The sequence below is a fragment of the Spermophilus citellus genome (assembly GCF_964194105.1).
Source record: "Spermophilus citellus genome assembly, chromosome: 12".
Taxonomy (NCBI): domain Eukaryota; kingdom Metazoa; phylum Chordata; class Mammalia; order Rodentia; family Sciuridae; genus Spermophilus; species Spermophilus citellus.
The window spans coordinates 72,004,839-72,017,278 of NC_138198.1; the positions used below are offsets into that span (position 1 = coordinate 72,004,839).

The following is a 12,440-nucleotide window of genomic DNA, read 5'->3' on the forward strand; positions in this document are numbered from 1 at the left end:
ACTGAAACTATTGTTTGAGGCTAACTATCCGCTTAATGGATTAAGTTCTTTCCTCCTTTGCCTATTTTCCCTAAGATGCTCATTTTGGCTATTTCTCTCATTGACCCTTCTTCCATTTAAATGGCATAGTGTGGGTGACCCATTTATTAGAAAAGGTTAATGAGACATTTTACTTCTTATAAATTAGTATTTCTTCTAGCTATAATTTTATAAATTAAAGGAATTCTATAGTATTGACCAACAGGAAACCTTACTTCTAGCCTTTCCTAGCAAAGGTTTTCCCTGTCATGAACACTTGGAAGCTGGGTGAAATAATTTTTAAAAACTTTTTTACCCTGAGGAAAGAGAATCACCATTCACAGGACAACTTTAAATTACATACCCTGTTCACTAGAGTGGGAAGCAGACAAAAGGTCTTTGTAGGTTCAAAGGAAACCAGCTATTTACAATGCCTTAAACAGGTTAAGTAGTCTGGGTATGGATGGACAGAATGCACAGGTCAGCAGTTCCAGGCCTATGCTTACCAAAAAGCAAAGCCAGGACAGAGCCTGTGGAGCTAGAGGTCACTCTAATTTCAGCAAAAAACAAACAAACAAACAAACAAAAAATCAATCAGAAAGCAAATAACTCTGTTCCATTGCTGTTTTGAATTCAGGAATTAAGACATAAAGGGAAGAATATATATGAATTTCAGAGGTGACATAGTGACCCATGTGAGACTTAGAAGAGACCCTTATGGCTGTCACAGGCTCTAGCATCTGGAAACGCAAACTATAACAGAAAGGAGAGCAGATATTCTAGAACCAGCTTATATAAACCACCAAAGGTGAATGAGATGGCAAAGGACCTCATGGTGATAACTTCAATGAATTAATAAATCAAGAACAAAGGAGATGACCTCAAAACTTCATTCCAGAAAGGAGTTATAGACCAGGATACTCACAAAACTAGTTCCAAGTACAGCATGGAATTCTTGGTTTCATATATAACAGGATAAGCCATTGCATTTCCATGGCTTGGACTGAAATTGACAAAATAATTAAAAATAACAGGACATGGCTTTATGTGTAGGGGAAGGGACAGCAGTGTCTAGGGTCAAGAACAAAACAGATGCAAATAAAATGAACTCTATGGATGGCCTTACCTCCGTAAAATCCTCTCCTCCCTCCTCCATCTGCTCCCCTTGCCGCCAGTGTTTCAGCAACCACCTGAGTTTGACATAGAAGAGGAAGATGTTCTGCTTCAAGGACCGGAGCTCCTGCTGCAGCAGGTTCTTCTCATCACTCCAGTTTCGCTCATGGAGGGTGTTCTGCAGAGCCAGGCTGTGCATTTCCAGCTCCTTCCACCTCAAGGCATAGAGGTGCTCCTCCTCCATCTTGAATGAAATCAAAGGGAAAGACTGACACAAGGCTCATTCCAATTTGCCACCTAAACCCAACCAACTGCAAACTGCCATTCAATTTAGACCATCTTACAAAGGAGATGAGAAACACAGGACCCCCATAAGTTTAGAGTGATGAACAACTTGAGGTGCATATGATGTATAAAATCTCATGAGCTTTATGATTCAGAAGCAGGTGCTATTTCAAAGAAAGGTATTAGAACCATTTTTTTTCCCCTGCCAGTCTCTCATGGTGTTTCTAGATGTCTCTAAACCCCTTCAGAAAAAAAACCTGTTTCTTTGATGAATGGCTTGCAGCTGATTCAAATGCCATTTAAGTAGATCCCACTGTGCCTGAGTTGGCACATAAGGGTGCACTGTAATTATAAAGAAGAAAGAAAATGGAAAGCCTTTTCTTTTATTTCCTGAGACCCCTAGTTCCCCAAAACCCCTCATAGAAAGAGAATACCTAGCCAAGAGAAGGCCCACCAAGAGCCAGAGAGCACAGCAGTTAAAGCCAGAAGGAATTTTTTTTTTTTTTAGCTGCATACAATGGTCAGCAAACAAGAAAGTAAGTACCTACTTCCACACTGAAGGCTGAACCTACCTATTAGATATGCATAGTAGATTTTCTTAGGGAAATAAAAGCATTGCTGAAAAAGAAGATTCTTCCACCTGAGCTCTAAGTTCCCGTTTTGTTGTCTTTCTTCAGTTTGAGAGAGTTTCTCTCTACACCACCCAGGCTGGACTCAAACTCTTGGGCTCAAGCACTCCTCCTGCCTCAGCCACCCCAAGAAGCTGGGACTACAGGTGCCCGCCACCATGTGTGGTGGCACTCTTCCAAGAGACAAATGATTATTATGTGTCAATAGTGACTAAGCAAGAGGGTGTAAGTAAGATAAGGGCACAAGAATAATATTTATATTAGCTAAAGTGATACATGAGATTAAAGGTTTCTATTCCATAGACCCACCCCATCTCCCAAACAAAGATTAGAATGGCAGCCTGGTCATTATCAGCTGTCTTCTCTTAATTTAACATTCCGTCTTGTGCCAAAAAGGGAGTGATTTCTTTTATCCTAAAGAACTACATTATTTCTGAGGAACCTGAGGCTAGGACTATGGCTGCCTAAAGGTGACACCAATATGCTAAAGATGACACAATATGGCTAATGTGCTAAATAAAGGCCAGGGGAAGACAGAAGTGGCTGTGGGAATGTCTGTGGATCTATGCAATTGTCTCTGTGGCTACTGTGGTGACAATGGTTATCTACTGTACTTCAGGCTGAAAGTGGCAATTTTATCCAGAACCTCAGCAGTCTGGGAGTTCCACCGCTGGCTATCACCCTGTGGATACAAGTTCAGATAAAGTGGGGGCAGCCTGGCACACCAAAATCCCTCACTTGCTGTTGTCTCAGCCACCTGCCTCACTGAGGGAAAAATCCAGCTTCCTCGGGGGGTCACATGAAGCCAATACAGCTCTTTCCCTGAGATGCTATAGAAAGATCTCAAGATATCATTTTGAGGGGTGCTACATCTCAAAGGGCCATTCTCATGCCCCTCTATCTGCAGCACCCTGTCCTGGCTCACTCTGACACCCCCCCCACACACACACACATACATACTGCCCTTTCTGACTCCTTCTGTTCCATGCTTCCAAGTGCTTCCCAAATCTCAGATCTGACCTTCTGCCCTACGACCATGTTAGGGGACAACTTCCTTTAACTTTTGAACAAACCTGAAGGACAATATCTCTTCATTTCTTAAGTCTCTGCTTCAAAATACTCCTTTCTCATTAATCCAAGTACTAGACACACCTGAGACTCTACCATTGCACTATCAGCCTCCAGGGATAAACTCCCTTTTCAACCTACTTTTGGTACAATGCTTAAAAAAAAATCTTTTTAATTAGTTAGGAATTGGTCATTTGTACAATATGGAATTGTTTTCCTTTGTTAATGATAGTGAAACTTGATTTACAAGCAAAACATTTGAAAAGGGGTATGCCTCTTGGGGGAGAGGATAGCAGAGAATATTCATTCCCTGCTGTACAACTCTAACCTCCCTAAGCTGCAAAGTGCAGCAGGCAATCCTTTAATCAGTTTGTGACCCATTTAGATCCTCTTGGCCTGAGTCACCCTGGAGGCATATACATACAGCACATATTCCTTGCCAAAATAAATTCTTGGATATACCAGGAACCTTACTTTGCATAGTATATTGCATGATAAAATATCAAGGTCCACTATTCAATATCAACTGCTTTGTTTCATTTTAAACGACAGCTATCTTTCGACAGCAAATGCAAGGGGAAAAGAGCAGTGATAGCAATTCTGAACTTACATATCTGTTTATAGCTTAATTAGATGCAGGGTGTCAGGGACTGGACTATCCTCGGGAGGCCTAGAGCCAGAGTGCCTGTTACCTGTGAATCCCTTCTACTAAGAGCTCTGGGAAAGGATTTAGTGGATAAAGAATAATTAGCCTGTAATAGGTTATTCTAAAATAACTAGAAGTTAATCAGGCCACAGCTCAATTAGTGGCAGTATTTTTGAAGACGACAGTTTAGGATGAGTTGATATTCCTATCACAAGATTCACTTAACATTGACCAAGGTGATAGACACACTTCCTTGTCTCCTTGCATTTAAGGTTCTTGTTTTATGTCAGTTGCCTGGTTGGTACTGCTACAGGAAAGTTTAGATCAGATATGCAGAAAACTTTCCTGGTACCTTCATGTAAAACACAACCATTGTCCCTTATCCGTGGTTTTGTTTTCTTAAGTTTTAGTTACCCACAGTCACACTCCAAAAATATGACCTAGAAAACCCCAGAAATAGCCAGTTCTTAAATTTTAAATAACATTTATTATAGTATAGTGTTATAATGATTCTATTTTATCACATATTATTGTTAATCCTGTTCAGTGCATAACTTATAAGTTAAACTTCATGATAGGTATATATGTACTGTATAGGAAAAAGTAATATATTTGGGATTTGGTACTATTTGTGGATTCAGGCATCCTCACAATGCTTAGACAGGGGAAACCAAAGTGCTGAAATGTGTCTTCCAGAACAAAATGGTAGATAGTTGTCTTTTTGGCACATCTGAGAGGGGGTAGCTCAATTGGGTAACCTTTCTATTTGCCTGTGGGTCTGTACAGGACAGGCAGCATTCTTTTAAAATGCATCATGGCATATCTCCTGAGGGGCTCTGCAGACCAAGAAGCGGTCATGCTGAAATCCGCGTTAATATTTACCTTACGGATCTTGTTTGTAAATGTCTCTGTGTCCTCTTGATGCAGTCTGGCCGCCTGCGCGAGCTGACCCTGTAGCTCTTCTATCGATACACTCTGCTCAGGTAAAACAGGGGGGCCCCTGAGCTGATTGGTGGGATAAAGGAAGGGGTTTAGAAACAAGAACTCTGCCTCAGGTGACAACGCAGGACAGACATCTGCACAAGCTCGAGACAAACACAGAGAGACATGGCACACGGGGTTGCAGCAGTGGAGTGACTCTGCGGCAACTTTCCTGGGACTTTGGGGATGGGGAGGAGCTGGTGTGTGGGGCTTTACAGCTATCTGCATCACCTGGTGAAGGATGACTCTCCTCCACCTGCCCTGCTTCAGTGGCACATGCTGCCCAAGAGGAACCACACAAAGATCTACTTATTACACTTCAGGTTACAAACAGGCCAATAAATCTGTGGATTCATTTATTGTTATTTTTATTGCTAAAGTCTACCTTCAAAGTCCAAATAGGCATGAGAAAGTGGTCAGTCACTAATTTGAAATGAAATGTGTTTTACAGAGACAGAAACACTGTCACTAAAAATCTCAGGCATCATTAAAATGTAAGCAAGACATGTTACCCACTGCTTTGTGCTACTTAGAGGCAGATGATGTACAAAACTGGGAATGAGAGTGGATTGTTGCAATAAAAACACATGCCATTTTACTGGCTTGTTTTGTTGACCTTTAATTAATCTGTTACTTCTCACTGAGGACATTGCTCCTCCTAATCTGTCATGAGTAAAAATCATACCCCAAGAACAGGAAATGCAGAAAATAAAACAGCAGAGCCGATCGCTTAGCACAAGGGATAATGCGGGGGTAGGGAGGGATGCTCTTGCAGAAAGAAGAAAGGAAGAAAAGAAAATCAGACCCACTGGGGTTTCATCAAATTTGGGATAAAAATTTGCAAGTAAGATATCTAAACTCATCCAACCCTAAGAAATTCAAGAACTCCTGAATTAACTGCTTCTTGATTTACTAGTTGTTACTGCAGTCTTTTATATATGGATTCTCTTTGAAAAGAGGCATTTCTCTACATATGGAATTTATTCCACTGAATTCATCTCAACTAATTTTTCATTCCTAAAAGTTATATTTTCTTATTTTTAAATGTGTGATCTTACGATAGCAATTTTCCCTTTTTTCTATATACCTGCATATTTAATAGTTCTGAACCCACTTTTTATATGGTGTCTGACAATCCTACAATCTAAAGGTCTTAGAATTCTTGCCAGCTCTTGCTGCTGGAGGGTATCTTTGTGTGTTTGAAGTTTTGCACCGTGAGTTCATCTTCAATGGGCAGTTATCTATGGGTCTCACATGCCACTTGGTTAAGAATGTGCCTCCAGACTGGCTTTGCACTTGCAGAAGCCAGCAGTAAGACTTAAGTCCCTCTCCTTGAAGATTCCTGGACCAAAGTGGTAACATCAGTTCAAAGCTTGATCCCATGTGAGAGCCAGCTGTGGCTCCCACTCCCAACCAGAGCCCATGCTGTGTAAACAACTGTCCTGCTACCTCTCTCCTGCCCAGCAACCAGGAGGCAAATATTTCTCTTGTGAATTTCTTTCCCTGCTTGTGTTGGGCCTAAGGCTCTGTCCCTTGTTTCCATCCACCCACCTAACCCAGATATTGCTCTTGTTTTCAATTCTGAAATAAATTCCAACCCTTGAAGACTCCCTATTCTTGGAATTCAGCTATGAAAATAAGAGGAGTTTTATATTTTATACAGCATTTTATTCAGCAAACACTGTGCACTTGTAATACAGGCACTGTTCAAAGCATTGGGGTTATGATAATAGATGAAGTTGCCCAAACCCTACCCTCAGGGGTCTTCTCTTCTACCACTCAGTTGTTTTCTGCAAGAATGTTTTCAGGCAGCCTGGGCTGCTCAGCTGCTGGCTTTACTTTTTAGTTACAAATTATTCCACAAATTTAAGATGCAAAGACTGTCCATATTTTAATGCATTAGGTGCCAGCCAAAGTTTTGAACTATTTCACATTAAAACAGATATCCTAATCAAGCTTGTTGTTTAATTTAGTTTCTATATACCTTGAGTAATCCTTCATCCACAATGCTTAGAACCAGAAGTGTTTTAGATATTTTTTTTTGGGGGGGGGGATGGACTATGGAATATTTGCATATGAATAATAAAATATCTTGGGAATGGGACCCAAATCTAGGCATGAAATTCATTTATGTTTTGTTACCTTATAAACACAGATGGAAAGTAACTTTGTTCAATGTTTTTAATAAATTTGTGCAAGAAACAAAGACTTCATGGTATGGAATTTTTCACTTTTAGAGTCACATGGATGCTCAGAAAGTTTTGGATTTGGGAGCATTTCATATTTCAGAGTAGGGATGCTAACCCTGTATTAGGTTGGCTTCAATCGTAATAAATATTTAAATTATTTTTATTTCAAACAGAGAGATAGCCTCATACTTCAACATCATTTGATTAAAAACATGCTCTTCTGATTAAAACACACCTTTGAAGAGTACCGTTGAGATCCACATGTAGACTGTTGCCTGGTTAACAACAGAAACTTACTGATCAATCAGAAGTTTCATTATCCGGTATGGTCCATTTTTGCTAATGAAATATTAAAACTCCTATGGGTAGCTGCTCCTGGCTGGGATGCCAATGTCACTCCAGTGTTACAAAAACAAAATACAAACATGCCAAGGCAAGAGTTCTGGTCCAGAATGACTCCCATTGCCACGTGACTGCATATAATCACATACAACTGGGGAACATTTTCACATGACATATACATTTCCTCTAGGAAAAAATATACTTCCCTTTACTATCAATTCCCCAAAAGTTTTATTCTAAAAGTCATCCTTTGCTTACTTACCTAAGATTCTGGTTATAAAACAAATTCACCTTGATCTATATGGTAGTTTACTTAAATGAGTGCCATTCACACTTGTTTCCAAGGCTGTCTAGACATTAATCTTGACATCATAACCACCCTTCACCCTGAGCCAGCATTCTGAGATCCAAAGCCATCCTTCTGCCCATAGGGGTTGAATCCCAGAATGATTCCTATTGTTAATTTCCTGAACGTCCCCAGAAAAAGTGACTTATAAAATCTTTCCACCCTTAAGAAAATAATGTCACCATCTCAATAAACAGAAAGAGGAATGCTATCATAACCACCAATGCTACTTGTATGTTATAAGTCTACAAGATCTCCATTACCACAACTTTGTTTCTAGTGAGAGTTCCATTTTGTCCTGGCCAATTTGGGTACCACCTCTTTCAAAAGCAGTATATGAGGTCAATACACGTGTACAAATACTTGGCATAAACCCCACGTAGTTTCACTGTGGCTGGTATTTCACAGCTGAGACATAAGGGATCGCAGATGTTCCGTGTGCTTGGTTGATTAAAGGATAAAAGCGAGAGCTAGGGAGAAGAGCTCTTTGAGATTTCTGACCCAGAAACTCAATCCTCTGGGCATAGGCTTGGTTTCATTTATATGTGAAATCTGACCAGTGTCCATGCTTGGCCACTTCTCATTCAGAACTATTTTTAAGGCTCCTAGCACATTCCATTTGAAACATTCTAAACACTGCGTACTCTTAACAAATGTGTCTCTCACAGAAGACCTAATGGGAACCATGGGGTGAAGACAGGGAAGAGTTCAGGACACAGTGGGACCATCTTGCCAATATCTACTGAGATGAGCTTGTGCTTCTGAAGCACAGGAGTACTTGTGCTTCCGAAGTTGTTTTGCTGTTGTTTAGGTTGGGTGTGGTTTTTTAACAGTTAACTTCTGCACAATTACAATAGTGGGTGGGTTAGTGTTTGTGAATTCTGACTTCAGTTTTCTCTGACTGTGGCTGTTTTGAAGAATGCTGGCCTTGAATATACCTCTTCTTTCCTAGGTCTAGTGAAGGGTGGCATCTGAACAGCCAGCCTCCTATGTATTAACACCAATTTGTTATCCACTGAAAAGGGCTAATGTATAAGAATGGACTTTTCCTTCTTCTCCTTCCTGTTGTTATTACTGCTAACCTGGCTAAATACCCCAACCTTCCAAAAATAACATGTCTTCTTTCTCCTGTCCTCAGATATGAATATGCATAAGGCCAAAACCAGAAGAGAGCCATGTCACAAATGGGAGTTGAAAAACTGATTCTTTTAAAAATATTCTGTTTAAATTCAAAAAGTTGTTTCTTTTACACCATTGAAGCTAGGTGTCCTATGGGACTTCTCTCTCAAACCTCCCAGGAGCTCTGAAGGAGGTTCACCCAGGGATAGAAGTAATTTTCTTGAGGATAAAATTATTTTTTTTTTAAAGGGCAATGTAATAGGGAGCAAAGACAACTTCTAGCAGTATGTCACCCAGCTTCATGTTAGCCTCATTCTGGATGAAAGCGTCCATGTTTGCAGCTGAAGTTGTAGCTCTGTGGAAGAGCGCTTCCTAGCATGAGCATGTGCAAGATCCTGAGTTTGACCTCCAAAGGGTGGGATACAGGGGTGGAGGGTGCCCATGTTTGTCTTTTCCCCAATGACTCTGGAATCCATGTGAGTCTAACACAGAGTGGCTTCTCTCGTTGGGCTGTGCTGCTAACGGATGGGAGCTTTGTGTGCCATGTCCACGACAGCCTCATAGGAGGGCAATTGTTGGCAGTGAACTTAGGGATGTTTTCATTAAAAGGCTTTTTCTGCTTCCTGGAACTGCCCATTGTACAATTCCTTAACACAATGCAATATTCAAGGACCAAACAAGTCTGTCAAGAGTGATAACCACACCAGGGACAGGCAGCCTCTGCCACCCAGGCTTGATGAGGGATCCCTGCTCAGCTCCTCTAATAAAAGGAAACACTACAATAGTATCAAAGGGATTTCAGAACACGTTTCATTAAGAAATTTTAAAAATAGAATGTGTTTGCATACTTGAATTCTGTCTTCTGAGCAAAATGCCTTTTTGAATAAAGACATAAGAACAAAGGACACATAACTCCAAATTACCTCCATTACCCCTGCTAGGAAATGATGTTTGGGGTTTTATTTATTTATTTATTTATTATTTCTTTAACCTGACCTACCACTATTGGGTTTTTATTTTATAATTGAAATATTTAAAATTAAAGGAAACTAGATGGGTTTCTAAAACAACCATGCCATGGCAAGGTAGCCATAATGTCTGTCACCTGAGTGAGGATGGCCAGAAACGCAGCCCAGTGGAGGTAGTAGGCTCCGTGCTGACAGGTGCCCACAGTCACAGAGAGCTCTAAAGCAGTCTTAAGAACACTGTTCTAGACCCAGTTCTGTCACCCACCCTCTTGGGCAGTTTGGCAAGCCACTTCACTCTGAAGACCGCGTTTTTCTCCTTCAAAGAATGAGAGAATTCGTTTGAAGACCAGATGTTCCTATCTGAGCTACATTGTTTGGTGATCCTATGCCCACCAAATGGTACCACCCAGCTCCGTTCATCTACCTCTTATGCAGGTTTACTGTCCCTCAATATTCAGTTTGACTCAACTGAGTACTCTTCTCTTTCCAAAATCGCTGCTGGTTTGTAAAGCTCTGCATTGTGTGTGTGCATGTGGCACCTTATTACTGCACCAGTATTAAATAATAAGCACCCAGCAGGAGTCCAGGAGGGGATGAGCTTTCTGACAACTCACAGAGCTTACGTAACTAAGGCTGTGTGACAGACCTTGAATGACGGGGCACCTAAGAAGGAAGCCACAGTTCTCATAATTAGTCCTTCAGTGGGAAGAAGCTGCTGAGGCAGCCTGAGCTCTGATTCTGGCCCAGGAAGGGAAACAGCCAGTAGAAAAGGGGAAAGTGCTACAGTGGGCAGAGAAACTGGTACCATGACCAGGGGAGCATCTGGCATTCTGCAATGCTGGGACATACTGCCCTGTCTTTAATTTTAATCCTACTTTACACTGGCACAGCATTCGGTACTTTTAAAAGTACTTCCTCATTCAACAGCTCATTTGTTCTAAGAATTATCCACCTATAACCATGTGAGGCAGACAAGGCATCTTTATTCCCATTTGACAGAGGCTCAGAGGTTCGCCTGAGAAATTGAGTCAGTGATGGACACAGTAAGGTTAGAGCCCCAGGGCTCAAGATGTCCCTGCTAGAAATAACTTAGTAGTACAGTGTTAACTGAAGGTTGGGAAATGAGTTTTCCGGAGGTATCCATGCTGAAGACGGATCACTCAGGACATCTGAAATGTGCATAATTGTGAGTTTGTGACTGCCTAAGCAACCAGCATTTTCAGATGAAGACCCTGTGTGCAATACGAGCTAACAAAGGCGTTTCCTGGGAAAGTTCCACAGTGTTCTGAGGCACTAACTCCCAAAAGCCAAATGAGTTCTGCAAATATTTGGCTATTCTGCTTAACTTTTGGTATAAAATCTAGGCACATCGTACTTGCCATTTTGGAACAAGAACACTGTGAAGTTGATGTACCTTATGTATGTCTAACTCTGTGTCTGAAGACTGTGTTCAGGAAATGTTAAAGAAAATGACAGGTTCTGGGTACTTTGACTAGGAGGCACCAGGCATCCCTGGACAGACTGTAGAGATCTGTAGGACACGCTGAGCTTCTGGCTGTTCCCAAGGAGGCTGGTACCACTGTGTGCTTTTGTAACACCTTCAGGGGCATGTGTACCTCCCCCCTCTAGGATGTGAACCTGGGTGCCAACTTCTTAGGTTGGGTCTGGCCTCTCCAGATAACATAAGAATGGTGACACTATATAGACTGTTTCTGAACACTTTTTAAATTTTACTTATTTAGAGGTGATTTTCAAATTCACATGTGTCTAATCACAAGGGCAGAGATGTGACACACTCCTTTTCAGAGCCAGGGTTAGAGCTGTTTGTATTCTTCTGGGCGAGGCAGCCCTCCCCCACCATGCCCACCTCTGATAATGGTGCCAGCAGTACCCTCCACCTCATCAGCAGCACCTCTGCCTATTTCCTAACCAAACAGCCTGCCTTTCCCAGCAACCGAGCCTCACCTCTTACCTACCTCTGTTACTCAGCTGTTCCCACCTCGCCCTCACTCCTGCCTGGGAGGAGATGCTCCCATGCCTCTGAGCTAAGTGTTAGCATCCCTCTAGGGACTGAGAAATTAAAAATCTTTATCAGTTTCTCCAGAGTTATAGTCCTTTTCTAATAGACAACCTGCTGTTCTAGCCCTGCCCAAAACCTGAGTGATCAGCAAAGTAACAGCCCAGGCTCACTCCTCAGGAACATCTTTCTATTCTGGCTGGGCTATTTTTGTCTCGGAGCTTCCCTCTCACAGGACTGCAGATGACTGTGATGGCTCAACAACAATGCAGGTGTCTGTACAGGTGGCTGCAGGTTTGTGCACGTGGGTTTATCATGGCAACAGAGACAGCTGTGGATACCACACAGGTTGGGAGTAGACATCCCTAATTCCCCACTGGCTGAGACACTGTCCTCAGGGACCATGGAGGAGTCACATGACTCATGGGCAACAAAGGACTGAAAAAGAAAACCCTCAGGAGAGTTTCTTCCCTAAGAAAAAGCCAGCTTGGGTTCTACCCAAGTTTCCCTGCTGTAGAATAAGAAGCCATTGAACACTCATAAATAGGGCCAGACATGCCCGGCACAGACACCTCCAGGCACTCCTGGGGCCAGGAATGCAGGTCCATGGGGGGACAATACTGCAGTGAGCCATCACTTCCATCTGACAATGAGGGTGGCAGGCCCAGTTGTCATTATGCACAATGACATATAAGTTCTACCTGGTCCCATGTCCTCCT

General features: G+C 41.9%; 1 protein-coding gene across 7 annotated transcripts in view; it reads right to left on the reverse strand.

Annotated features, from left to right (window-relative positions):
* MTCL1 (microtubule crosslinking factor 1) overlaps positions 1 to 12,440 on the reverse strand; it is a 124,737-nt gene that overhangs the window by 32,388 nt on the left and 79,909 nt on the right. For 4 of the 7 annotated variants that reach the window (XM_081262882.1, XM_081262881.1, XM_081262880.1 and 1 more), the window contains 2 exons: positions 4,642 to 4,764; positions 1,145 to 1,375 (listed from right to left, as the gene is read on the reverse strand). In XM_081262882.1, coding sequence (XP_081119008.1) covers positions 1,145 to 1,375; positions 4,642 to 4,764 — 354 coding nt within the window. The remainder of the gene's footprint in view (positions 1 to 1,144; positions 1,376 to 4,641; positions 4,765 to 12,440) is intronic. The other 3 variants (XM_081262886.1, XM_081262884.1, XM_081262883.1) reach the window with 1 other exon arrangement.